The sequence below is a fragment of the Leopardus geoffroyi genome, chromosome C1, assembly GCF_018350155.1.
Source record: "Leopardus geoffroyi isolate Oge1 chromosome C1, O.geoffroyi_Oge1_pat1.0, whole genome shotgun sequence".
Lineage (NCBI taxonomy): Eukaryota > Metazoa > Chordata > Mammalia > Carnivora > Felidae > Leopardus > Leopardus geoffroyi.
Genome location: NC_059328.1, coordinates 8,150,925 through 8,178,673, shown reverse-complemented (window position 1 = coordinate 8,178,673; position 27,749 = coordinate 8,150,925). Strand labels below are relative to the sequence as shown.

The 27,749-nt window shown below is 44.2% G+C and overlaps 1 protein-coding gene across 2 annotated transcripts in view; it reads left to right on the top strand.

The window, feature by feature from the left end:
• Positions 1 to 27,749, top strand: part of MTOR (mechanistic target of rapamycin kinase) — a 134,569-nt gene that overhangs the window by 23,442 nt on the left and 83,378 nt on the right. For both annotated transcript variants that reach the window (XM_045475601.1, XM_045475603.1), the window contains exons 14-25: positions 5,455 to 5,577; positions 6,188 to 6,277; positions 6,394 to 6,486; positions 7,167 to 7,301; positions 7,543 to 7,672; positions 8,992 to 9,242; positions 20,827 to 20,913; positions 23,469 to 23,636; positions 24,116 to 24,228; positions 24,555 to 24,717; positions 25,842 to 25,934; positions 26,646 to 26,792. In XM_045475601.1, the coding sequence (XP_045331557.1) occupies positions 5,455 to 5,577; positions 6,188 to 6,277; positions 6,394 to 6,486; positions 7,167 to 7,301; positions 7,543 to 7,672; positions 8,992 to 9,242; positions 20,827 to 20,913; positions 23,469 to 23,636; positions 24,116 to 24,228; positions 24,555 to 24,717; positions 25,842 to 25,934; positions 26,646 to 26,792 (1,593 nt within the window). The remainder of the gene's footprint in view (positions 1 to 5,454; positions 5,578 to 6,187; positions 6,278 to 6,393; positions 6,487 to 7,166; positions 7,302 to 7,542; positions 7,673 to 8,991; positions 9,243 to 20,826; positions 20,914 to 23,468; positions 23,637 to 24,115; positions 24,229 to 24,554; positions 24,718 to 25,841; positions 25,935 to 26,645; positions 26,793 to 27,749) is intronic.

The window sequence follows — 27,749 nt, the reverse complement described above, 5'->3', positions numbered from 1 at the left end:
CCACCAACAGTGCAAAAGGGTTCCCCTCTCTCTGGATCCTCGCCAACATCTGTTGTTTCCTGAGTTGTTAATGTTAGCCATTCTGACAAGTGTGAGGTGGTATCTCGTTGTGGTTTTGATTTGTATTTTCCTGATGATGAGTAATGTTGAGCATCTTTTCAGTTGTCTGTTGGCCATCTGGATGTCTTTGGACAAGTGTCTGTTCATGTCTTCTGCCCATTTCTTCACTGGATTATTTGTTTTTTGGGTGTTGAGTTTGATAAGTTCTCTATCGATTTTGGATAGTAGCCCTTTATCTGATATGGCATTTGCACATATCTTCTCCTATTCCATCCGTTGCCTTTTAGTTTTGTTGACTGTTTCCTTCACCGTGCAGAAGCTTTTTATCTTGATGAGGTCCCAATAGTTCATTTTTGCTTTTATTTCCCTTGCCTCTGGAGACATGTCTAGTAAGAAGTTGCTGCAGCCAAGGTCAAAGAGGTTGCTGCCTATTTTCTCCTGTAGGATGTTTATGGTTTCTTATGTCACATTTGGGTCTTTCATCCATTTTGAGTTTGTGTGTCTGGTGTAAGAAAGTGGTCCAGGTTCATTCTTCTGCATGCCGTCGTCCGGTTTTCCCAGCACCATTTACTGAAGAGACCGTCTGTTTTCCACTGGATACTGTTTCCTGCTTTGCTGAAGCTTAGTTGGCCATACGTTTGTGGGTCCATATCTGGGTTCTGTATTCCGTTCCACTGATCTGTGTGTCTCTTTGTGTGCCAGTACCATACTGTCTCGATGATTACAGCTTTGTAATGCCCCTTGAAGTCCGGGGTTGTGATGCCTCCAGCTTTGGTTTTCTTTTTCAACGTTACTTTGGCTGTTCGGAGTCTTTTCTGGTTCCGTACAAATTTTAGGATTGTTGGTTCTAGTTCTGTGAAAAATGCTGGTATTATTTTGATAGGAATTGTGTTAAATATGTAGATTGCTTTCGGTAGCATACGCATCTCAACAATATTTGTTTTTCCAGTCCATGAGCATGGAATGTGTTTTCATTTCTTGGCGTCTTCTTCAGTTTCTTTCATAAGCTTTCTATAGTTTTCAGCATACAGACCTTTTACCTCTTTGGTTATTCCTAGGTATCTTAACGGTATTTTTGGTGCTATTGTAAATGGGATCGATTCCTGGATTTCTTTTTCTGCTGCTTTGTTGTGTTGTATAGAAGTGCAACCAATTTCTGTACGTTGGTTTTTTTATGCTGCGACTTTACTGAATTCATGTATCAGTTCTAGTAGTATTTTGGTAGAATCTTTTGGGTTTTCCACGTTAGGGTATCATGTCATCTGCGAAGAGTGAAAGTTTGACGTCTTCTTTGGCAATTTGTATGCCTTTTATTTCTTTTTGTTGTCTGATTGCTGAGGCTAGGGCTTCTGGCACGGTGTTGAACAACAGTGGTGAGAGTGGACATCCCTGTCGTGTTCCTGACCTTAGCGGGAGAGCTCTCAGTTTTTCCCCATTGAGGATGATGTTAGCTGTGAGTCTTTCATATATGGCTTTTATGATGACTTATGTTCCTTCGACCCCTACTTTCTTAAGGGTTTTTATCAAGAAAGGGTGCTGTATTTTGTCAAATGCCTTTTCTGCACCTATTGAAAAGATCATATGGTTCTTATCCTTTCTTTTATTAACATGGTGTATCACATTGATTTATGAGTATTAAAGCAGTCCTGCAGCCCAGGAATAAATCCCACTTAATCATGGTAAATAGTTCTTTTAATGTACTGTTGAATTCAATATACTAATATCTTGTTGAGAATTTTTTCATCCATGTTTATCAGGGATATTGGCCTGTAATTCTCCTTTTCAGTGAGGTCTCTGGCTTTGGAATCAAGGTAATGCTGGCTTCATAGAATAAGTTAGGAAGCTTTCCTTCCATTTCTATTTTTTGCAACAGTTTGAGAAGAGTAGGTATTAACTCTGCCTTAAATGTCTGCTAGAATTCCCCTGAGAAGCCATCTGGCCCAGGACTCTTGTTTCTTGGGAGATTTTTGATAACTGATTCAATTTCTTTGCTGGTTATGGGCCTGTTCAAATTTTCTATTTCTTCCTGTTTGCGTCTTGGTAGTGTGTGAGTGTTAAGGAATTTGTCCATCCCTTCCAGATTGTCCAGTTTGCTGGCATATAATTTTTCATAATATTCTCTTATAATTGTTTGTATTTCTGTGGTGTCGGTCGTGATCTCTCCTCTTTCATTCGTGATTTTATTTATCTATTTGGGTCCTCTTTTTTGAGAAGTCTCACTAGGGGGTTATCAGTTTTGTTTATTCTTTCAAAAAACCAGGTTTGAGTTCCGTTGATCTGTTCTCCTGTGGTTTTTTGTTTCTATATCACTGCTCTCATTTTTATTATTTTTCTTCTGCTGCTGGCTTTGGGCTTTATTTGCTGCTCCTTTTCTAGCTCCTTTAGGTGTAAGGTCAGGTTGTGTATTTGGGACCTTTCTTGCTTTTGAGATAGGTCTGAATGGCAATGTATTTCCTTCCCTCTTAGGGCTGCCTTTGCTGCATCCCAAAGGGTTTGGACTGTCGTGTTTTCATTTTCATTTGCTTCCGTGTATTTTGTAATTTCATCTTTAACTTCCTGGTTAACCCATTCTTTAGTAGGATGTTCTTTAACCTCCATGTATTTGAGGGCTTTCCAAATTTTTCCTGGTGGTTGATTTCAAGTTTCACGGTGTTGTGATCTGAAAATATGCATGGTGTGATCTCAGTCTTCTTGTACCTCTTGAGGGCTGATTTGTGACCTAGTATGTGATCTATTCTGGAGAATGTTCCATGTGTACTCGAGAAGAATGTGTATGCTGCTGCTTGAGGACAAAATGTTCTGAATATGAGTCCATCTGATCCTGTGTGTCATTCAAAGCCATTGTTTCCTTGTTGATTCTCTGCTTGGTTGACTTGTCCACTGCTGTAAGTAGGGTATTAAAGACTTCTATAATGGTATGATTATTAATGAGTTTGTTTACATTTGTGATTACTTGATTTATATGTTTGGGTGCTTCCAAGTTGGCGACATAAATATTTACAATTGTTAGATCTTCTTGATGGATAGATCCCTTAATTATGATAATAATGCCCTTGTTCATCTCTTGTTACAGTCTTTGTTTTAAAATATGGTTTGTCTGATATAAGTATGGTTACTTTGGCTTTCTTTTGACTTCCGTTAGTATGATAGATGGTTCTTCATGCCCTCACTTTCAATCTGCAGGTGTCCTTAGGTCTCAAATGAGACATAGGGTAGCAGAATGGATTAAAAAAACAAGATCCATCAATATGCTGCCGGCACTTCTGTGTTTAGCCTAATGGTTTATTTCTTCAACTGCTGCCCTGTGTGAGGAGTGTCCATTTTTAAAATACCTAAGGTTTTACGGGGCACCTGGGTGGCTCAGTTGGTTAAGCGTCCAGTTTCAGCTCAGGCCATGATCTTGCAGTTCGTGGGTTCGAGCCCCATGTCAGGCTCTGTACTGACAGCTCAAAGCCTGGATCCTGCTTCAGATTCTGTGTGTCTCTCTCTGTCCCTCTTCTGCTCATGCTCTCTGTCTCTCTCTCAAAATAAATTAAAATAAACATTAAAAAAATATACCTGGGGCGCCTGGGTGGCTCAGTCGGTTAAGTGTCTGACTTCAGCTCAGGTCATGATCTCACAGTCTGTGAGTTCGAGCCCTGCGTCGGGCTCTGTGCTGACAGCTCAGAGCCTGAAGTCTGCTTTAGATTCTGTGTCTCCCTCTCTCTCTGCCACTCCCCTGCTCACACTCTGTCTCTCTCTCAAAAATAAACATTTAAAAAAAATTATATATATATATATATTTGGGTTTGGGGAAGGAAAAGAAATCATTGTTGAACCTACCAGCCCAAATCCTGCTAAAGAAGCTTGAAACAGAAATATCTCCTAATGAGAATATCAGTATGTTCAGTCAGTAGATGTTTTGAGCACCTGCTATGTTTCAGGTCCTGCTGGGTGCTGGAAACCTATTAATGAACAAGCCAGGCATGGCCTGTGTCTTCTGGAAGGTTACAATAAGCTATCTCATTTTTCTGATACTGGAATGTGAAGCACTATTGAATGAATTGACCATGTACTGAGCTCAGCCCTGGTAACACCAAAATTTCTAATTGTTTTCAAATGCATATACAGACCTTCCCAAGGTGAATTGGACATTTTCATGCCTTGATAATAAGGGACATTACCTAAATGTGCTTTGGCCTTTTTCTGATGCCTTGATCACCAGAGAGGGCATTGGGTATTGTTGTGGGGGCACAGCAATGCTCTCTGGCTCTGGAAATGAATCCGGGATCTTTGAAGTGGCCCTTGCCGCCCCCGGGAGTTGTGCTCTCCTCACGGGCACGCATTTTCTCCCCGCCTGCGTCTCCTTGCTCACGTGGGTCCTTTCTCAGCATCCCTGTCCATCCCCTCTCACGGCTGTCTGCTGTGACAGGGGAAAAACAGGCTGCCAGGGGGATCCAGAAAGTCAGGATTATTAAATCAATAACCGGAGACAAGATATAATGTGAAATTGTAGACTCCTCCTCTGGGTAGCTGAGTTAACATGCACTGTTCTCATGGTTCAGAGATTTCCTTCTGGCAACTTCAGCTCACCAGAAGTCTGTCTATATTAAGTTGTTTCTATGAAGTCACTATGAGTAGAATGTGCTGATTTGCAGGTGTTTTAAGGATGTCAGAACAAACATGTTATTTCTGTTCATAAAGGTCCAAGGGGAAATCTATTGATATAATCCCTCACTGTTGGGGTTTAGATGTGCCTGAAACCACTACTGAGTATTAGTATTTCTTTCAACATCATAGCTATTCTGACTGTTCTTAGATTCTTTTGTTATTAATTATAAGCCCTCTTAGTGATTTGCTGTCTGGATGGAGATTTTTCTCAAAGAGAGCCCTTCCTTCATACCTTATTTCTTTCTCTCTCTCTCTCTCTTTTTTTTAAATGTTTATTTATTTTTGAGGGAGAGAGGGAAATAAAGTGTGAGCAGGGGAGGGACAGAGAGAAAAGGAGACAGAGGATCACTGAAGGGCTCGAACCTACGAACTGCAAGATTATGACCTGAGCCAAAGTTGGATGCTCAACCACCTGAGTCACCCAGATGCCCCACTTCAATCCTTATTTCTGCAGACCCCTGCTCATACTGTCCCTGGTGGTTTTCTCAGTCTCCTGTGACTGTGCTGCACCGTCACAGCTCTGCTCGGGGACGATCGTGGGACCGTGGGAGCTGGGACTGGTTTCAGACCGTCTCTCTTCCCACCACTGCTGTGTCCCACTGTTTGCCTTTGTGGAATATCTAGCAACCACTTGATCCGTAATGGAGTTCTGGTTCCTTCCTCTGGTTCCCTGCCACCTTTCCCCTTTGACACACCGTTCCTCTCTAGAATTTCCTCTATCATACGGACCTTTCTTTCCTCCAGATTTTGACAGAGCTGGAGCACAGCGGCATCGGGAGAATCAAAGAACAGAGTGCCCGCATGCTGGGCCACTTGGTCTCCAATGCCCCCCGGCTCATCCGCCCCTACATGGAGCCCATTCTGAAGGTAACCCACAATAGCTAGAGAGACTGGCACTTTCTCGCCAGGTGATCTTATGTCAGCTCATTCGGGACAATGGGAGTGTTTCAGTAGAGAAGTGCTTTGGCCCCAGGCTCGGGGACGAGGGCCACATCAGGCCCTTCTCAGCGAAAGAACTACAAAAATCCCACCAATTGCAGGAAAGGGCTCTCTTTATAAGAGATAAGAAATGATGGTTCCAGCACATCATCAAATGTGCCTGGAAAGAAGTAGGTAAATAGTGGCATAAAATTGTTCCTTCAAAATGAAGAAAAAATGAGCTTTAAAATCTGAATGCGTTTAGAGGCATGTGAAATCTTTCAGAACCTACGTGCATCTGGGCAGATGATCACACAGGTATCATTTGAGGAGGCATGGGAAACGTTTTTAAATCATGGCACTTCCCAGCTCTCTCATATATCAGACTGGGCTCTGAAAGGTTTTAGAATCCACATTCCAGAGAAATCCTGGATTTGTAAAGCCTAGAAGTAATTTATCTGTGACTGAAATGGTCTCTTGGGTGAATTTTACTTATGTAAAAGAAAGGTTCCTGGTAGATGCTGTCCTGCATTCATTTTCTCATACCTTCTTTTCATAGGCTTTAATATTGAAACTGAAAGATCCAGACCCTGATCCAAACCCAGGTGTGATCAATAATGTCTTGGCCACAATAGGAGAGTTGGCTCAGGTAAGGGGACAACCACTTTTTCCACAGGATGGAAAGAATACTGTTTAGCCTCTGAGGAAATCAAAATAAGGCCGTAATTTCTAATCTTCTCTACCGCGGTCTTTTTCGTTTTGTAGGTCAGTGGCCTAGAAATGAGGAAATGGGTTGATGAACTCTTTATTATCATCATGGACATGCTCCAGGACTCCTCCCTGTTGGCCAAAAGGCAGGTGAGTACTGCTCTTTCTGGACTGAGCAGGACAGGCCCTTGGGAGGCCTGGGCCCTTGTCTCTCTTAGTCACTCACTGCCCCCAGCCAGTGCCCGACCCAGAGCTCGGCACACAGTAGGTCCTCAGAAGTGTCTGCTGAGTAAAGGGAAGGAAGATATGGAACCAGGATTCGTTGTCATCCTGACCTGGAGACAACTTTGAGGAAGTAGCAGCTCAAAGAAAAATCCAGATCATGTATCAGAGCCCCGGCCCCCAGACGGAAAAGGAAAGCCTGGGCCTGTGGCTGGGGAAGCAAAAGCCGTGCTTCAGCAGCCCCCACCCCCACCCCCAGTCCTGGCTTCACTTTGGCCACTGAGGCCATTAGGTGACTAACATTAAGAACAGTCTTAATTTCCCTCGAAGCTCGATTTCTCCCATTAATCATTCAGGATGTGGAAGGACTGTGTGTTTCCTTTGAGGAAGATGGGGCTCTTCTGTATCCAGTGATCGTTGGCATCGGTTTGCGGCCTTGTTTTTATGCCCGAACTCTCAAGGATTTCTGTTGGCGGTTAACAGAACTCTACTGGAAACATTTTTTCTTGGAAAAGCCTCTAATACTTCGCTGTAATTATTTAAGGAAGAGTACAGACCATGCTTTCTCCTACTGAGTCGACCGACCACACGATCTGTTCCTTGTCCAGGTGGCTCTGTGGACCCTGGGGCAGTTGGTGGCCAGCACTGGCTATGTGGTGGAGCCCTACAGGAAGTACCCCACTTTGCTTGAGGTCCTGCTGAATTTTCTGAAGACTGAGCAGAACCAGGGTACACGGAGAGAGGTAGGGCACATGGCACACTCGGTCTTTAAAGATTTTGCTGGAAGAATGGAGAGAGATTGTGGCATTAACGTGCTCTTGAGAGCATGTTGGTTAGACGTCCTGTCCTCCTGTTTCGTTCTCATAGCTGGCCATTCAGGTATGAACTGGGTATCATGGAGCATCGAGAGGAATACGCATCAAAGCTATGGTCATCGGATATCGTGATGAATGTTTTCTTCTTCCCCTCCCCCTCCCCACCCAGGCTATCCGCGTGTTAGGGCTTTTGGGGGCCCTGGATCCCTACAAGCACAAAGTGAACATTGGCATGATTGACCAGTCCCGCGACGCTTCTGCTGTTAGCCTGTCAGAATCCAAGTCAAGTCAGGATTCCTGTAAGTTGAGGGGACTGGTGAGAGACTTACCACATTCTGCCTCACGAAGCGCTTGCCGGCTGTGTTTGGAAAGAGCCTTGGGCTGGTTAACAAATGACAGCACGTTGGCTCACTTCATGACTTTTGAGTGGAAAGTTGAGTTTTGTCTTAAACCGCAATAGGGATGCTGCTTCCCAATGTGTCTGGAATCCTTACATCTGTCCAGACTCTTTGCCAAGGGTCAACAGGCTAAGGCTGTACCTGCTTTTTGGTGCTGATGAGAGAGATGTGCATCGTCACCCCCTCACCTCTGTTCATCTGTCGTTCTTTGTTAGTCCTTCTTTGATATTTTCTATTCTCCTGGTGCCCAAGGAGCAAGAGGGTAGAATTTACCCTCTCTGTTTTAATCGGTAGGGAAATCTGAGGCCAGGCTCGGGGGCATAGACAAACTAGTAGCTATCAGAATCCAGGGCTGTTTTTTCCATCAACTGGTCTGGCTCTGGAGCCCCTCTGTCTGTTGACAAGTAGCCTGAGAGATTGGGTAGGGTATGGGGTTACAGCAGATTCTTCTAGGGCGGACTTATTTCCGAAAGAGTGAAAACCCAGCAGTGGCTCTCCCAGCCCTTCCAGCAAAATGTTGTTTTCCCCAAACAATTTGTTTCCAAACTCTATGGAAGGAACCTTGTTGCTTCCAATGTATTCTTCTGTGTGTTAGAGAAGTGTACCTGTGATAGCACCCTGTCAGACCCAGGGTGGGTCCTGGGTCTCAGCAGAGTGGGGGCCGGGTCCCTGCGGGTTTTGTCCTTACTCAGCAGTGCCTGTCCAGCCTCTTGACCCACTGAGTTCTTACCCTCCTCAGTGTACCGTTCAGCCTCCCCTCACCCCGTCTTTGAGATCCTTGCTGTTCAGGTCTGGTGGCATTTGCCACCCCCTTCTCTGAAGTCCCTAGAGGGACCGAGCAGCTACTGAACAGATGCTGGCCTAATTTGGGGGGTAACTGGGGAGTTGGCCTTGACTTTCATTTAGGGGGTGTGATTATTTTTACTGACGGTTTCAACTTCAGAGTTGTCACTTATAATGATAAGAAGCTAAGTTAAACAGAGCAATTTAAGGAAAACCTATCATGTACCATTCTAGGCTTCTGTAGTTGGGGTCAGAGAAAAGCCAGAAACTCTTAGAAGCCTTAATGGTGACAGCCTATTCATCGGGTCCTGATGTTCTCTGTCCTCCCCGTGAACGCTGATGGCGTTCGGGCTGTTGGTGGCACGCCAGGCTCTACTCCAAGTCGGAGTCACATCACGCACGTATAGCTCGTGACTGTTGCCGTCGTTCTGTCCTAGCTGACTACAGCACCAGCGAGATGCTGGTCAACATGGGCAACCTGCCCCTGGACGAGTTCTACCCCGCCGTGTCCATGGTGGCGCTGATGCGGATCTTCCGGGACCAGTCCCTCTCGCACCATCACACCATGGTAGTCCAGGCCATCACCTTCATCTTCAAGTCCCTGGGCCTCAAGTGTGTGCAGTTCCTGCCCCAGGTCATGCCCACGTTCCTCAACGTCATTCGAGTCTGTGACGGGGCCATCCGGGAGGTAAGTAGCTAAAACCCCACCCCTGCTCCCTCCGCCTGAGCCCTAGCTGGTCCGCTAAGGAAGATTATTTGCATATCAGCTTCCTGTCGCTGCCCTCTGCTGGCTGTTGAGCTGAGCACCTGTCCTCCCTCCTCACACTTGACGGAACAGGTGCGGTTGGCTCGGCCCGGTTTCCTGGGTTATCCCCTCAATGGCGATGAATGGGTGGGTGGGTGTGTGTGTGTCTAGAGTTCAGTGCGTTTGTTGGGGAGAATGTTCCACTGTGTGGACTTCTGGTTGCTTTCTCATGATTAAATTTAAGTCCATCATTTTTGTGGTGGTTGTTTTAATGTTTATTTATTTTGAGAGAGAAAGAGCAGGGGAGGGGCAGAGAGACAGAGAGAATCTCAAGCATGCTCTGTGCCATCCATGCAGAGCCCGAGATGGGGCTCGATCCCACGACTGAGAGATCATGACCTGAGCCCAAATCAAGAGTTGGACACTCAACCGACTGAGCCTCCCAGGCACCCCTAAGTCCATCATTTTTAGTGAGAATACTGCAGAGGTGACGTTCTTATCAGATCTCATAATGTCAGCTTCTCCCGTTAGCGTTGATCGTGAGTTTGAGCACACGGTTAAATTGGCATCTGTCAGATCTCTCCATCGTAAAGTTGCCTTTTGCGTGAGCCATTGAGTAATCTGTGGGGTGATACTTCGAGACTAGGACTGTCCTGTTCCCTGACTACCTTTTACCCCGTGGCTGAGTATTCACAGGTGATCCTTGCCTGAATCAGTTATCACACTGATTGCAAAGTAAGGACTTTCTAGTTCTACCATTTCTTCTACTTTTAACAGCTGGCACATTCCTGTGAGGTCGAATTTCCCCCTTTCCTTCCCCATAGCTCCCTTTTGTTCTCTTTTCTTTCTCTGAACCACAGAACCTGCAGAGTGGTTCTGTGATTATTATACGTATGCTACTACTGACAACAAATCTGCTAAATAAAGTTTAAGGGAGCTTTTTTTTTTTTTTAATGTTTTTGATTTTTTTTTTTTTATGTTTATTTATTTTTGAAGGAGAGAGACAGAGCATGAGCGAGAAGGGGCAGAGAGAGAGGGAGACAGAATCCAAAGCAGGCTCCAGCAGGCTGTCAGCACAGAGCCCGATGAGGGGCTCAGACCCACGAGCTGTGAGATCATGACCTGAGCCGAAGTCGGACGTTTAACCAACTGAGCCATCCAGGCACCCCCTTTTTTTTTTTTTTGAAGTAAATTCTGCGTCCAGTGTGGGGCTTGAACTTAGGACCCTGAGATCAAGAGTCGGATGCTCAACCAACCAAGCCACCCAGGCTCCCCAGAGTACTGTGTTATAAAGATACTTGAATTAATTTTTCTAATCCGTTTTTCTCTCTGTCGTTATATATTCAACTTGATGTACATTTGGAGGAAATAGTATCTTTTTAGAAAGTATATTTTCTAACTTTGTGCCTGGAGGAGAGAAGTGCAGTTTATTTTTATGTGTTCAACCTCATTGAACTCTTACTAATTCTAATCAGCTAGCTTTTCACTCTAGATAATCATACAGTGTACAAAAAGAGAAAGAGAGGGGGGCCTGGGTGGCTCAGTCGGTTAAGCATCCAACTCTTGATTTCAGCTCAGGTCATGATCTCGTGGCTTGTGAATTCTAGCCCCACATCGGGCTCTGTGCTGACAGCGTGGAGCCTGCTTGGGATTTTTTTCTCTGCCCTGCCCCGCCCCGCTCACACTTGTTCTAGTGCATGTATGCTTTCTCTCTCTCAAACTTAAAAAAACAAGAGAAGGAAGGAAGGAAGGAAAGAAGGAAGGAAGGAAGGAAGGAAAGAAGGAAGGAAGATAGTTCTAGTTTTTTGTTTTAGTCTGTAAACCAGTTAGTTATTGCTTTTCTCATTGTATATCCAGGACCTTCAACCCAATGTTGATTAGCTCAGTCAAAGTGGAAATCTTTCACTGTGTTCCTGATTTCAGTGGGACAGCTGTAAAGATTCCACTGCTGAATATAATGTTTGCTGTAGGTTTTTGGTAATTAGCTTTGAAAGGGTTATAAATGTTCCCTTGCGTTCTTTTTTTTTTTTTTTTAATTTTTTTTTCAACGTTTATTTATTTTTGGGACAGAGAGAGACAGAGCATGAACGGGGGAGGGGCAGAGAGAGAGGGAGACACAGAATCGGAAACAGGCTCCAGGCTCTGAGCCATCAGCCCAGAGCCCGACGCGGGGCTCGAACTCAGGGACCACGAGATCGTGACCTGGCTGAAGTCGGACGCTTAACCGACTGCGCCACCCAGGCGCCCCTCCCTTGCGTTCTTAATTTGCTAAAGTTTTTATCGCGAACCGGTATTGGATTGATCAACTGCCTTTTATTTGTCTGGCGCGATGATCGCATATTTTTGCCTCTTTCAGGGTGTTCATATGTTGAACTTATGGACATGTTCTAATGTTGAAGTATTCTTGAAGTCTTGTTCTAAAACCAACTTGGTTATGATGTATTTTGTTAATACATTGACTTTATATCTACTACTTAATTGAGATTTTTTTACATCAGCAATCCTGAGTGGAATTTGCCTGTAATTGTTACTTTTTTTTTTTTTTTTTTTTTTACAATAGGTTCAAAGATCTGTTTATCTTTTCTGTTGCTTCTTTTTTTTTTTTTTTTTTTTTTTAATTTTTTTTTTCAACGTTTATTTATTTTTGGGACAGAGAGAGACAGAGCATGAACGGGGGAGGGGCAGAGAGAGAGGGAGACACAGAATCGGAAACAGGCTCCAGGCTCTGAGCCATCAGCCCAGAGCCCGACGCGGGGCTCGAACTCACGGACCGCGAGATCGTGACCTGGCTGAAGTCGGACGCTTAACCGACTGCGCCACCCAGGCGCCCCTTTTCTGTTGCTTCTTAAAACAGTTTTGGTCACATTTTTCTAGGAAATTACTCATTTTATTTACTTTCTGTCTGTAGGTTTGCCTTCTGTGCACATGTCATAGAATTGGAATCATGTGGTTTTTTGTGTCTAGCTTCTTTCACTTTATGTGATCCTTTTGAGTTCATCATGGATCGGTAGTTTATTCCTTCTTTCTAGCTAAATAATAATGTAATGCTATTATTGCTCGGAGAGAAGTGTTTTTAATGTTTCCTATGCTTTCTTCTTGCATCCCTGAGTTATTCAGAAATGGATATTTTAATTTGCAGATTTACAGGATTTCAGATTTCTTCTTTGGATATCTACTTCTGACTTAATTCCATTGGGTTTGTGATTCCTTGATGTTTGCTGAAGCCGCCTTAATAGTCTAATGCTTGGTCCATTTTCGATAAATGTTTCCTCCATGCTTGGGAATAGTGTGTATTTGCTAACGTTATCCACAAGGTTCCACATGTGTCATTAGATTTGAACTTACTACTTGCTGCGTTCAAGTCTTCTGTATTCTTGTTAATTTTTTGTTTGCTTAATCTGTCCATTACTGAGAGAAGTGAGATAAAAATCTCCCTTTACAATGCTGGCTTTATTAATTTCTCATAGTTTAGTTAGTTCTGTTGTATGTACTTGGGGGGATATATTATAGGTACATTCAAATTTAAAATCATATCTTCCTGGTAAGTCGAATCTTTTATCATTTTGCAATGACTCTTTATATCTTTAATAATACCTTAAAATTTATTTTGCCTAATTTTAATATAGCTACACCATCTTTTTTTTGGAGGGAGGGAGGATGTCTTTTATTATCTTTTTACTTTTAATTGTCTTAAGGACTTTTTGCTTTAGATGGGTCACTCATGATCATGATATGTATAATAATGCAGCTAGGTTATCCCTTTAATCTAGTTTGAAAATCTTTGCATTCAGTCCAATTACATTTATTGTGATTGCTGGTAAGTTTGGGCTTATTTCCACCATCTGATCTAGTGCTTTATCTGTTTGTTTATTTTCTTTATTTTCTGTCTTTTTGGGGCTTGATTTAAGCTTTCATTTTCTTGTCTTTTGCCCTCTACTTGTTGGCCACCTTTAATTTTAATAAATGATCTATAATGGGATATTTCAGTTGTAAACAAAAGCAGACAAATTCTATCAAATTCCCATACTCATTAATAATTATTAGCACTCTGTCAGTTTGGTTTCATCTTATTACTACCACCCCTACCAATCTCTTCCCCCTCACACACAAACATTTTTTCTGGGGTATTTTAAAGCAAATTCTAGGTATTGTACTATTTCACCAATAAAAAGCTTTTCCCCCATATAACCAAAATTACAAGACCTACAAAATTAAAAATAATTCCTTGTATCTTCTAATATGAAGCCTTCTTCAAATGTCCTTGTTTGTCTTTTTCTTTTCTTTTCTTTTCTTTTCTTTTCTTTTCTTTTCTTTTCTTTTCTTTTCTTTTCTTTCCTTTCCTTTCCTTTCCTTTCCTTTCCTTTCCTTTCCTTTCCTTTCCTTTTCTAAGTAGGTTTCACACCCAGCGCAGAGGCCAACACAGGGCTTGAACTCATGACCCCCGAGATCAAGACCTGAGCTGACCTCAAGAGTCAGACGCTTCACCAGCTGAACCAGCCAGGCCCCCTCCTTGTTTGTCTTAAAAATGTATTTTTACATTTGGTTTATTTAAATCATAATCCAGATAAGGCCTGCACGTGGCATTCAGCTGATATATCCAATTGTCTTTCTGTCCCCCTTTTTACCCCACTTTTTTTTCATACCATTTATTTGTGAAGGAAACAGGTCATTTTTCCTATAGAGTTTCCCATTCTGGATTTGGCTGATATATCTTCAAGATGTCTTTTCACTTCTTGTAAACTGGTTAGATTTAGATGCTTAGTTAGATTCAGGTTCCTTTTGGTGAGAAATACTTCCTAGGGGGTACCGCATACTTCCTATTTCAACAGTTAGTAAGCAAGTCTTTTCTAAATGATCCACTTCTAGTGATATAAAGGGTAATCGATGGGCTCAGGTACTGTGATCCTGTGTTCCCCATCAGCTTTTCTCCTAATCCTTTTAGTGCTCATTGAAGATTGTTTTGTAGAACCATTATTTCATTGGCAACTGGAAAACGGTGGTTTCTAATTCTGTTACCCCTTCTGGATTTATTAGCTAGCAATTATCTATAAAGAACTTTATGTTATCAACTATTTAGTTAATTTGAAGTATAGTTCATGCAGGAAGGGCAAAATAAATGCACGATTGTTTTATTTATCAGTTTTTCAGAGTAATGAATCAAGTCTTTTGCAACCTCTCCAAGGTGACTCAGGCACCACCCCACGACCCCTGTTGTTTTTGGAGTATCAGTATCAACTTGTGTGTGTGTGTGCGTGCATGTGTGTGTGTTTGTGTGTGTGTGTGTTTTCTGTTCATTGAAGGCACTGTTTTTTCTCATGATCTAATTATCCCACTCGACGTGGCTGTTGTGTTCTTTTTACATTGCCAGTGGTCTTGGTCTTTGATCGCTTTTTTGCTTTCTGGCAAAAAAAAAAAAAAAGGATATATTGAGCTTATCAAGTACATTTCACTCGAGCCTTGTCATGGCCACTTTCAAGGAGCTATGGTTTCTTTTTTCCTTTTTTTTTTTTTTCTTTTTACGTTTATTTATTTATTTTGAGAGACAGAGAGAGAAAGAGCATGTACACATGAGTGGGGAAGGAGCAGAGAGAGAATCCCAAGCAGGCTCCACACTGTCAGTGTAGAGCCTGACATGGGGCTCAATCCCTTGAACTGTGAGATCATGACATGAGCTAAAATCAAGAGTCAGACACTTTACTGACTGAGCCACCCAAGCGTCCCCAGAGCTATGGTTTCTTTAAGTGAGAGATGGTACTTAGAAACTGCAGTTTGTGTGCTAGGGTGCTCATTGCTACTGACATATCATTATTCTGAGCCATTTCAGTGAACAGACCTAGAAATAAGTAATTTTTAGAAAGAGGAAAATTAAGTAATGTATATTTAAGTTTTAAGAGTTTTTACTTTGATTTTATACTTGTTTCTCACACCGAAAAACTTGGTTCCTTGGTTCTGACATTTCTATAATTACTTGCTTTATCTTGCAAAATACATACCTACATGTATCTTATATACATGTAAATAGCAAATGACCAGAATTAGTAATAACAGTAAGATTACTGAATGCAGTTCAAGGTTTTTTGCAATTTTTTGTTGTTCTTAGGCTGTGTCCTTTTGGAGATATACACCAAAATGATGTGTTTGTTTTTTATTTAAAAAAAATTTTTTTTTATGTTTATTTCTAAGACAGAGACAGAGAGAGAGAGACAGCATGAGCAGGGGAGGGGCAGAGAGAGAGGGGGACAAAGAATCCGAAGCAGGCTCCGGGCTCTGAGCTGTCAGCACAGAGCCTGACTCGAGGCTCCAACTCGTGAACTACACGATTGTGGCCTGAGCCAAAGTCAGACACCCAACCAACTGAATCACCCAGGCGCTGTGCTTAAAGTTGCTTGAAATTCTTTGTGTGATTGTCCAACCAACTTGATTTATAGTTAAATTGTTTCTGCTTGTTTTCAATTTTTAGAAATTTCTTTGAGGTTTTTCCAATTTAACTAGGTTTTCTGATTTAACTTTGAGGGTCATTCTGATTATGTAAGACATTAACATGGTTCCAGGGCCAAAACTATAAAATATGTTCAGTGAAGTCTAACTTCTCTCCGCATCCCTATTCCGTGTTTCTTCCTTCCTCTGCCATTTCCTATTGCTGCTATAACAGATCACCGCCAACTTCATAGCTTCAAACGACACAAATTTATTATCTTATGGCTCTGTAGGTCATACGTCTGACAGAGGTCATACTGAGCTAAAATCAGGGTGCCATTGAGGCCACATTCCTTTCTGGAGGCTGTAGAGGAGAATCCATCTTCTTCTTCTAGCTTCTAGAGGCTTCCCACGTTCCTTTGCCATCTGCCTCCACCTTCAGAGTCAGCAGCATTGCATCTCCCTGACCCTTCTTCTGCTGTCAGATCTTTCTCTCTGCCCACTGCCGGGAAAGGTTCTCTGCTTTTAAGGTAAGGATGCCTTTGATTAGATTTGCCACACTGGATAATCTCCACATGTCAAAGTCCTGAACCTTAATCACCTCTTCTGAAGTCCCCTTTGTCATGTATTGGTAGGTTCTGGGGATTGGGGCATGGACATCTGTGGCGTACCATTGTTCTACCTACCGCACTTCCCCCTGAGGTAACCGGGCTTTGGTTGTTGTTTTTTTTAATGTTCAATCATGTATTATTAAATCTTCTCTACTGGTAGTTAATTTTTTATTATTTTTACTTTTTTAATATTTCTTTACATTTTATTTTATTTTTATTATTTTTTTTAATTTTATTTTTTATTTTTTTTAATTTACATCCAAATTAGTTAGCATATAGTGCAACAATGATTTCGGGAGTAGCTTCCTTAGTGCCCCTTCCCCATTTAGCACATCCCCCTCCCACCACCCCTCCAGCAACCCTCAGTTTGTTCTCCATATTTAAGACTCTCTTATGTTTTGTCCCCCTCCCTGTTTTTATGTTATTTTTATTTCCCTTCCCTTATGTCCATCTGTTTTGTCTCTTAAAGTCCTCATATGAATGAAGTCATATGATTTTTGTCTTTCTCTGACTGACTAATTTCACTTAGCATAATAGCCTCCAGTTCCATCCATGTAGTTGCAAATGCGAGATTTCATTCTTTTTGTTTGCCGAGTAATACTCCATTGTGTATCTATAACCTATCTCCTTTACCCGTTCATCCATCGATGGACATTTGGGCTGTTTCCATCCTTTGGCTATTGTCGATAGTGCTGCTAGAAACATGGGGGTGCATGTGTCCCTTCGAAACAGCACACCTGTATCCCGTGGATAAACACCTAGTAGTGCAATGGCTGGGTCGTAGGGTAGTTCTATTTTTAGTTTTTTGAGGAACGTCATACTGTTTTGCAGAGTGGCTGCACCAACTTGCACTCCCACCCCTGAGGTAACCGTTTTGGTCAGTTTTTAAATTTATCTTTCCTTCTTTCCTTGAGAGGTGATGGCGCTCCACTGTGTGGATATCCCCCCGCCATTTAACCCATCCCTGTGGATGTATTTTACGTTTTTTCCACTCTTTTGATGCTCCAAATAATCCTGTAACAAAAAGCTGTGTGTGCATATAATTTTTACCTCTTTTTGTACTTGATTGGCCTCATTTTTTACATTTTTAAAAAGCTTTTTATTTGTTTTTTTTTTTTTAGTAATCTCTACACCCAGTGTGGGGTGTGACCTCACAACCCTGAGATCAACAGTCACATGCTCCTGTGACTGAGCCAGCCAGGTGCCCCCTCATTTTTTCCACTTAGATCTTTGAACTCTTTGGAATATGTCCCCGTGTACAGGATGGATTCGTGTTATCTTTCTCTACCCTTACGATTTTGCCTCACATACCTAATTTTAATACCTAATTTTAAAAATGAATCCGTATCTCTGTCCTTCCCCAGAATAACATGCAAAACTTAGAACGATTGCTCAGACTATGTTATTATGAAGTATCCCTTTTTTTTCTACCACCAAACTAAACGTTATCGCTGTTGTGTGCAGAGACACTTACCAACTCACTTCTCCTTATTCTGTCTCCCACCTCAGTGCTTCCTCCTAGCATCATTATCCTTCTGTAGAGCCAAGGCACATTCCTCTTGTGAGCATCCATCAAAGCAAGCTCTCTGTTTCCGTTTTATCTGAAACCATTTTTATTTCACCCTCTTTTAAAATCCTTACTTAGCTGAGAATACGATTGTGGGTTCTGCAACTGTAGATAAGATCCCACGTTTTCTCATTTCTTTTGTTGAGAAATCATGATTCCTTTTCACTTAACCTCACTTTTCTCAGTGTCTGTTTCAGATCTTCTCATTGTGTTTGTTGTCCTGAAGCTCCACTATTGTGTGTATAGATACGGATTGCTTTCTTGCATCCTCTTGGGGATTTGTGGACTTCCCAAATATGAGGATTCCACCCTTCGATTTTTTCCTTGCAGAATTCGTTTCAACCTGTAGAGCTTCTCACTTTGTCCTTAATGTCTGTTAGTTTCTTCTCTGTATCTTTCATCTTTATCTCTCTGAGATTCCCTTCTGGATATTTCTTCACTTCTGTTTCTGTTCATGAATTCCTCAACTGTGTCTTTGGACCTGTCCTTGAGTTTTTAGGTTCAACTATATATATATAATGCTTATTTATTTTTGAGAGACAGAGAGAGAGCACCAGTAGGGGAGGGGCAGAGAGAGAGAGAGGGAGACACAGAATCTGAAGCAGGTTCCAGGCTCTGAGCTGTCCGCACAGAGCCTGACACGGGGTTCAAATTCGTGAACCATGAGATCATGACCTGAGCCGAAGTCAGATGCTTAACCCAGGTGCCCTAAATTCTCACATAAATAAATGTGAGAATTTAAGCATTTTAAACAGATCTGTTTTATATTTTTATCCAATGATTCCAATATGTATAAAATCCTTGATGGGTCTGATCCTGCTACTTGTTTCTGCTGAGTCATGCTCTGAGTGGCCTGTCCTTATGTGTTTTATAATTTTGGATCGCACATCCTAGTCCACTGGCATTCCCTGGCTCTGAGGTCGCATCTCTCCAGATTTACATTTGCTTCTGCCCTGTGATCCAAGAGAACCTTAAGTTAATTTCTTGGCTTAGAGTTTCTCAGTCCACAGAGATGGTCCAAATAACCCATATCTAAACTCGTATGAAAATGAACTGAAACTACAAGCTCTTGGGGGACACTTTTTTCCTACCTAGATGTCACATCAAGGCTGACAGATGTCTTTGTCTCCTTTTGCCATTGGACAGCTTTAGGGGTGGGAGGGTCACCATTTCTCTTACTATGTAGCCCTCTGAAGGTCTGGCTTTCTGTGACCGGTTTCAATTCTCTTAGTATAATAACAATATTTATTACCTTTTATGCATTATCTTTAGGCTTTTCATAGTAAGGATATCTAACCCACCATATTTTCAGAACAACACTATATGTTCTTTTAAAATACTAACGTTCAGGGGGAAAAGAGAAGAAAAATCTCATGAGAGAATCTACAGGAGAAGAAATGAGGTGGCTGCTGTGGAGGGGACACTTGTGTGTGGGTACCCTTGTGTGGCCGCTGCAGATGACTTAGCCACAGAGAGGTGTCCCCGTTACACCTAATATGAAATGACAGCAAGGATCAGGACACTTTGTCCTTTCTGCCCTGCCATCCCCAGCGCCCTGCTCTTCCTCCAGCTTTGATTTTCTACCTTTTGTCAGGTTTGCCATAACAAAAATTTAACTAAAAAACCATTATATTTAGAGTCCCACGTCCCTTGATCTCTGGAATGTCCTTTTATAGAGAACATTTCACAAAAACTGTCAGCGATTCAATGAGGAGGCACCCAAGAGATAGGTAGGAACGGCCGTCCTGAGTTGAATCGGAACTGTGCCATGTGGTGAGCAGATTGTAACTGCTTAGAATCCATTGGTGTCCTTGTGGTTAGAGAATGCGTCCACACTCCCTTCGAGCCCAACCCTGTCTGTCCTGTCAGTCTCTTCTCATCAGATAATGAATCCGTAAGTCTGTTGCTCACTATTTGAAACAACACTTTTTATTTATCCCCAACTTACTCAAGTTTCCAAATGTGGAAAGAGTGAAAATATGTATGTTCACACTAAATCGTCCATATTAATGGGGGGAGGCAAAGGCATAGAGGGCTATAAAAATCTTCTGGGGAGGGACATTTAGAATATGATTCGCTACTGAATATTGACACGTAGCACTATCTGAAGACCCTAACAAGATAAAAACTATGCCCTAAAGACCTCTTTAGTAGCAGAGGTTGCCTTTCCCCCAGTCTTTTCATTCCCAGCTTGTTTTAGCAGAAGGCACCTCTTCTTAACTTTTGTACCATATCAACCTGAACAGGTCTCCCTATCCCATCCCTCCCCCTGTTTGCTTACTGTTTTGGTTCCAAGTTTCTCAGAGTTACACTGCTAACTAATGAATTAAGACCTAATTAGTTAATTACTATAAATGAACCATAATAGTTAGCTGTATTTTTAGAAAGTAAGTGGTAGTGAATTAGAACTGAAAAGACAAGACACATTTACATTTGATTACAAATTTCATGTCCGTTTTTAAGTCTTTAGTAACTCCAGAAATCTTTCAGTGATAGCTGGTGTTCATGGAGCACTTAATATATTCACATCCAGGTATTATCCCATTTTACTTAAAATAAGCCTCGGAGACAAGTGGCCTGTTACCTGCTTTTTCCAACCAAAGAAGCTGGGCGCAGAGGAGGTAAATGAAGGTCATAGAGCTAATAGGTAGCATCGTGGCTCACAAAAGCCAGTGTGGCCCCAGGGCACCTGCTGTGCAGTAACTAGCTCACCTGGGGTATGAAGCCACCTGACAGTTGTTTTTAGTCCCAACCACTGTCACCACCAAAATTTTCAGTTCTGGGTTTTTTTTTCTTAGACTTACTCTCAGTGCATAGAATGGTGTGGAAACCGATCCCATAGTTGTCTTCGTTTGTTCCCACGGACTTAGGGTAAGCCTGGGAGTTCTACATCCTTCCTGATGCCAACTTGCTGACCTCTTCTCCATTCCAGTTTCTGTTCCAGCAGCTGGGGATGCTGGTGTCCTTTGTGAAGAGCCACATCAGACCTTACATGGATGAAATAGTCACCCTCATGAGAGTAAGTAGAAGTTAACGTTTTGGCCAGTTCATCAGTGTTTGGGTCAAGGAACGTTCGGAGGCAGATTTGGTAACATGGGCAGTTTGTGGCATGGGTCTCCGGAGAGCTGTTCCAGCCCGAGGATAAAAAGCGGGGCCCGGGTCCCCAGTGGGTGTTGACAGGGGAGGGGGTACCCCCTCAGAGGCTGTGGCACCCGAGAACAGGGGAGGGAGACTGAAGTCATTGTTCTGCCAGAAATAAACTCTCGAGTTTCTTGCCTCACACACAACAAAGCAATTTCACTTGACTATCACAACAGTGCTCTATTGTTCCCAGGAAAGCCCTCCTTCTTACGGCCCATAAAACCATGGCCTTAAGAGAGGTTGGAGGATTGGGTTTTCGTAGGGCTATTAAATACGATGAACTCCTGGCAGGCACTGAGGAAGAAGGCGAGGCTTTCCCCCACCGCCTTTAAGAGCATAAATGCCACCTTCTGACTGTAGCAGCACCGGAGGAAAGGCTCACATCCCAGATTTTATAACCTGCTTTAAGCAGGTGCAGAGGACTCCCCATCGGTGGCGATGTCGTTTTCCCGTTTGAGGAGGAGGCCTGCTTCCTGCTGTTCTGTATCATTTAAATGTGTCTGCTGGGGGACTTGCTTTGCCGAGATGGCTGTGCCCTCAAAGAATTGGAAGACAATTCATCCCCGATTTCTGTTCTTCTATGCCAGCTCTTTGTAGTTAGCTTGGAGGAAGCAGCAGGACTGAAATCAAAGTGGCTGACTTCAAAACTGGAACTTCCCAGAAACTGGGTCTCAGAACTGAAAAATCTCCTGTCTGTATAAATAATTAAAACCACTCTTGCTCCCCGACTCCTGCCACAGAGGCCTCCGTACGAGGAAGTTGAGCAGAGTGCTGGAGAGCAGGCGGATGGCCGGTGGGGGGAGGGTCCCAGGACGCAGCCGTGTGTACTCGTGGTTTGTACTCGTGGTTTGAAGCTGGACTAATCAGGGACCTAGTCCCCGAAAAAGACTTGGGCCCAAAACATAGGGGTTTGAGGCAGGGAGCCTCACACCTGCAAATTGCAGCTTTCATTTCCTCCAAGAGAGATAAGGTATTCCAGGGCTCTTCCTTTCTGTTGATCCTGGGCATTTTCATGAGTGCCCTGAGCCTGGGACGAGAACAGTCTCTGTTAACAGTGATCCCTGGGCAGGCTGCCTGGTTTCTTTGAGGTAGAGAAGTCCATAGTAGCGCAGCAGAAAGGTGGGTGGGCTTTCTCTGAAGAAGGCACAGTGCGGTCCAAGTGAGTGAGCATCAGACAAACCGTGGAGGTCATAAAATCTGTGGTGTTTCTTTGGCAGAGGTTTTGGTCTAGAGAAAATAGCTTTTTCAGAGAAAATACTTCTCTCTCCGAGCAGAGAGAAATACAAGTTTTACCAGCATCTTTTAGTATGGTTTTTACTTTCTGAACTATTAGGATTTTTTCAAAGTTGTAGTAAAAATACTTTAGGCTTCTATAAAGCCCTTCTTCTGAGGAGCACTCTCTCTCTCTCTCTCTCTTTTTTTTTCCCCCTTTGACTTTCCTGAATTATTTGGGGGCCCTAAAGTATTAATATGTGTGTGTTGCCGTCATCAGTTCAACTTCTGTCATCATTAAGTCTCCCTCTCCAGAGGTTTTAGGCAAGGTAGTAGGCAGCTCTCTTTTTGAGTTGACTTGAAATGACAGCTTTTCCTGGAGTCAGAAACTCAGACCAATTTTGGGGTACCAAGGCAGGATCTGTGGCCGATCAGCCAAGTTTTTCGTAACTTATATGGAACGTGACTCTCTGGGTATAGAAGAAGTGCTCCTTTTGTGGCATCATCCAGGCCTGAAAATGACGTGGGACAAATGGCAGGTGCTGTGTAGCAAAGTCTAGATCCAGAAGGGGCAGGAAACCTTGTTAACACTGGAGTTACCCCTGGTAGAGACCAGGTGGTACCCAAAGTAAAGAATCCACCCTGGGTGACCTGGGAGCCCCTCGAGTGATGTAAGCCTAGTCACTCATTCACTGTGTCAATGTGTTCCGGTGGCTGGACTATGCCGGGTGCTGTGCTAGATTCTGGGGAGACAGAGATGGCTCAGAGGGGTTTCTTGCCCTTGATTAGTTTACAGTCTAGTAGAGGGAAGGTGGCAAAGAAAATTAAGTATTACAGGTGCTAGAAAAGAGGAGGGCAGAGGGACCCAAAGCGTGTAATGGGAGGAGAGCGAGAAAGCCTTCGTGGAAGTGAGGCTTGAGCCGGGGCTAGAAAGACCACGGGAGCTTAGCGGTCTTTGGAGTTCTAGGCAAAGAACACAGGCAAAGCACAGAAGAGCAAAGCAGCCTGGTTGCATTCAGGGAAAGGCGGTTTAATTTGCGCACTGTGACCGTGACAGGGGCTACAAAGAGGCCCGGGGAGAGGAGGGTAGGCAAGGGGTCTGTCACGGGGCAGACTGCGCTCACTGCGTATTTCCTTCTTTTTGGACCATCTCAGTTCCTTGGTTCATGTTTCGGCAGAAGGGCACCTGGCTTTGCTTCTCTGTCTCTTCCCTCTTTATAGGAATTCTGGGTCATGAACACCTCGATCCAGAGCACGATCATTCTTCTCATTGAGCAAATCGTGGTAGCTCTTGGGGGCGAATTTAAGCTCTATCTGCCTCAGCTGATCCCACACATGCTACGTGTCTTCATGCATGACAACAGCCCAGGCCGCATCGTCTCCATCAAGGTGAGTCCATGAGGGCGTCCTCTAGAGAGATTGCCAGCATCCCTCACAGTCCGGGGATGATGAGCTAAGAGCCAAGACCCTGCTCTGAGTGACAGGGTGATGCTCCATCCGAAAGAACGCTGATCCCCGAGGCGTGCAGTTAACAGGATGTTTACAGTCCTCCCTCAATTGTCCTTGTGTTTTGTCTCCTTTCATGGCTTATTCGTGGTGAATGTTTTATCCCACACCAGTTTTCTCTGTTGTCTAGCAGCTGATTCCTTATCAGTTGAAATAAGCTCAGAGAAAGCAAAACAATCCCTAAGCAAAATGAAAGAGGGGGGAAGTGCTACCAAAAGAATGTAGTTCAAGACCACTTAGTGAAGGCCTTTCGAGTCCCCACAGAATTTGGAGTTACCTAAACCATCACCCCCCTCCGTGTGCTTAGATACGTGGTGCCTGCCTGTGTTTGTTCATCACCAGCCTTCTGCTCCCTCTCGCAGCTGCTGGCTGCCATCCAGCTGTTCGGCGCCAACCTGGACGACTATTTGCACTTGCTGTTGCCTCCTATCGTGAAGCTGTTTGATGCCCCTGAAGTCCCCCTGCCGTCCCGCAAGTACGCACCTGCCCTTTGGGACTAACCATCACTAACCGCAGTTAAGCCTTTCCTGTTCTGTTGAAAATGTCCTTTTCTTAAGTTCCCAGGCCATCTTTCCATTTGTTGTTGTTGTTGACACCTCAGCTCCCTTTATTTTAGTTCAGAAATGTCCCAGGTTGATGGAAATCTTAGCCGTCCCCATCCCACTGGAATATATGTTGGATCCATGTCATGTGATACCGGAGAGGCCATTCCTTCCCGTTTGGTGCTGTTAAGATAACCCTCAGCCACTTCTCGCACTTTAGGACCGTATGTTAGCAGCTACTGTCTGTTAACAATTGCAGGGCAGCGTTAGAGACGGTAGACCGCCTCACAGAGTCCTTGGACTTCACTGACTACGCCTCCCGGATCATTCACCCGATCGTTCGAACCCTGGACCAGAGCCCGGAACTGCGTCCCACGGCCATGGACACGTTGTCTTCGCTTGTCTTTCAGCTGGGGAAGAAGGTGAGGCCGCACCCCTGTGTGAACGTGCTCTTCTGCCCGGCTTTGGGAAGATGACCTCTCTGAAGGTCTCTATATGTTAGTCTGTAGGTCTCAGCAACTGTCAGAGAACTGAAAGTTGTTTGCTTTTTTTGTTCATCTGTTTAGCAAATATTTCTTGAGCCACCTCTGTGGGCTAAGTGCTGTTCCGGGGTAACGCAGTAAACAGAATGGTGTCCTTGTTCTCATGGAGCTTGGATTCCAGTGAGGCAAAGCTAATAAGCACAGCCTGTCTCATAAGAGCATAGAGTGTCAGTGGGGGAGGGATGCTGTGTATTTAGGGTAGACTGCGAAGGCCTCTCTCCTGAGTTGACGTTTGAGCAGAGATGTAAACATAAAAATCCGAGTGAGCCCACAGGGTTGGATCCCAGCAGAAGGAGTGGCAAATGCAAAGGTGTGAGGAGGCAGCATGCTTGAAGGGTGTACGGAATCACAGAAAGGCGTGTGTCTTCAGAGGAGTGAGCTTCAGGGGAAAGGCCTTGGAGTTCAGGTCATAGAGATAAGGCAGTGGGGCACAGAGATGGCAATAGGCCAGCGGTTCTCAGATGTCCCTGGACAGACAGTGTCAGTGTCAGTTGCCGGCAATCTGTTAGAAATGCAGATTCTCGGGCCTCTGCCCAGACCTGAGCCAGAAACTGCCTGTGGAGCCTGGCAGTCCCTGGTTTCATAAACCCTCCAGGTTATTCTGCTGCTCATCAGAACTTGCACATCACTACCGTGGGTCATAATACGTACTCTGGCTTTTACCCTAGGCAAGTCTAGAAGTCTTTGCGGGCTCTGGAGTACAGGGATACTGTGATCTGAGCTGATTACACTCAGCGCCGTGTCGAAGAACAGGCTAGGCCAAGCGGGGGAGCAGAGAGAGCACAGAGGCCATCGCAGGAGCCCAGATGGAAGATGCTGGGGACTAGGAATGTAGTGCGTGTGTGCGTGTGTGAAAGAGAGACAGAGAGAAATGATTCTTCTGAATAACACCAAGCCACCCCAAACCCAAAAGAACTAGCTATAACATAGTGGTGGTAATAATCCTTTCTCTGCTCCCCACTCTTCGGAGTGGCATCTCTGACCTCTTCCCTCTTCTCTCTCAGTACCAAATTTTCATTCCAATGGTGAATAAAGTCCTGGTACGACACCGAATCAACCATCAGCGCTATGACGTCCTCATCTGCAGAATCGTCAAGGTGAACTGCACTTTCTTTCTGTTTCAGAGTCCCCCGTTGTCTTTTCTTGTTGGTATTCACGTGGTCTTAGCTGTGGGAGCACATCTAGCTTTTTAGTTCCGAACCGGCGACGGGCAGCCCATTTCTGTAAAGATAGCCAGTTTTGCTCGGCTCTCTAGGCGACCTGGGCTCTGACGCAATGATTCGGCCCTGCTGCCGCGGCCCGCAAGTGGCTGTCCGCGCGTGGACGGGAATGAGCCCGGCCACCTGCCGGTGCGCTTTTGCTTGCGGTCACCATAGCGTGCTTCTCTAGCAGCTTGCATGTGTTACAAAATCCTCATCTTCCTTTGTTTGTTCTTTTTCCCAACCATCGGAAAATGAGGAAACTCTTCTTGGCTGTAGGGCCAAGCAAAGCCAAGCGAGGGGCTGTTTGCCACCCCTGCTCCTGACACTTCGTCCCTTTGATCACTGCCCCCAGTTGTTGGGGCTTCGCCAGCTGCGTGGCTCATACTATGGAGTCCGTGCGGTCAGTGTGGCCAAGAGTGACCAGAGGAGATGGGTCTGCAGTGGGGAGTATAGCCGACCCATGGTTCATTTTGTCCATGCGTTAACTTTTTCCTTCTTGTTGAGGTCCTGACGTTTCCAGAAGGTGGGACCCTCCCGGGGTTTAATTAAGGGTGTTTTCCAAACTGGGAGGAGCTGCAGGGTTTTTCTGTGAATCTCTGGTTGCAGGGATACACCCTTGCTGATGAAGAAGAGGACCCTTTGATTTACCAGCATCGAATGCTGAGGAGTGGCCAAGGGGATGCGTTGGCCAGTGGGCCGGTAGAAACAGGACCCATGAAGAAACTGCATGTCAGCACCATCAACCTTCAAAAGGCAGGTCCATGCTTTCCGGGGGGACTTGGCAAGGAGAGGCCTGCTCTTCTCTCTTGTCTAGAACTCTTAGCTCTTGCTGCCACCAACGTAAAACAACCAAAGACCAGCCCAAGCGTTTTTCTGAAACTCTAGGTACCGTGAACTTAGGTCATTTTGTCTGTCCCTAGGTGTCCAAATTACACATTTTTTTAATAGAGGGTAAATGTAGAACAAAGTTCTAAACTTCCTTGGAGCTTTGATAGAGTCCTTCGTTGTGAGTAACATTCTCATCTCTTACATGACTGGAACAAAACCAGTGAGCTCCTTAGTTAGCACCGAGACTGATGCAGGCCCTTTAAAGCGGGGCTTCTCAGCCTCCCGAGACTCACAGGGCTCGCCGAATGCTGGCAGCTGGTGGAAGATACTTGCTCAGACTCAGGCGGTCGAAGGTCAGGCCTACGTTCTGCATTTCTACCAGAGTCCTATGTAAGGCCACTGCTGCTGGTCCACGGACCACATTTTGAGTAGCAAGCTTTTTCTTTTTTTAACGTTTATTTTAGTTTTGAGTGAGAGCAAGAGCGAGCGGGGAAGGGGCCTGGAGTGAGAATTCCAAGCAGGCTCCATGCTGTCAGTACGGAGCCTGATGTGGGGCTCAAACTCATAAACCGTATGTTCGTGACCTGAGCCGAAGTCAGACACTTAACTGACTGAGTCACCCAGACACCCCCAGCAAGATCTTTTAGATCTTTGCAGACAAATACCGAATTCTCTGTGCTGACAGAAGCCTGAGATGTAACCAGTAGTCTCACCATATATGCCACCAGCCATCCACTTAAAAAATAGGCGGGATCAAAGCATCACTAGTCGATCGGAGCAGAGTAATCGTGACGTTCCTGACTTTTAAATACATACACCGGGTTGCTTATTTCCCACGTTTTGTATTAGTGTCAGTGCTTCTGGAGACTGTAAGCAGTCCCT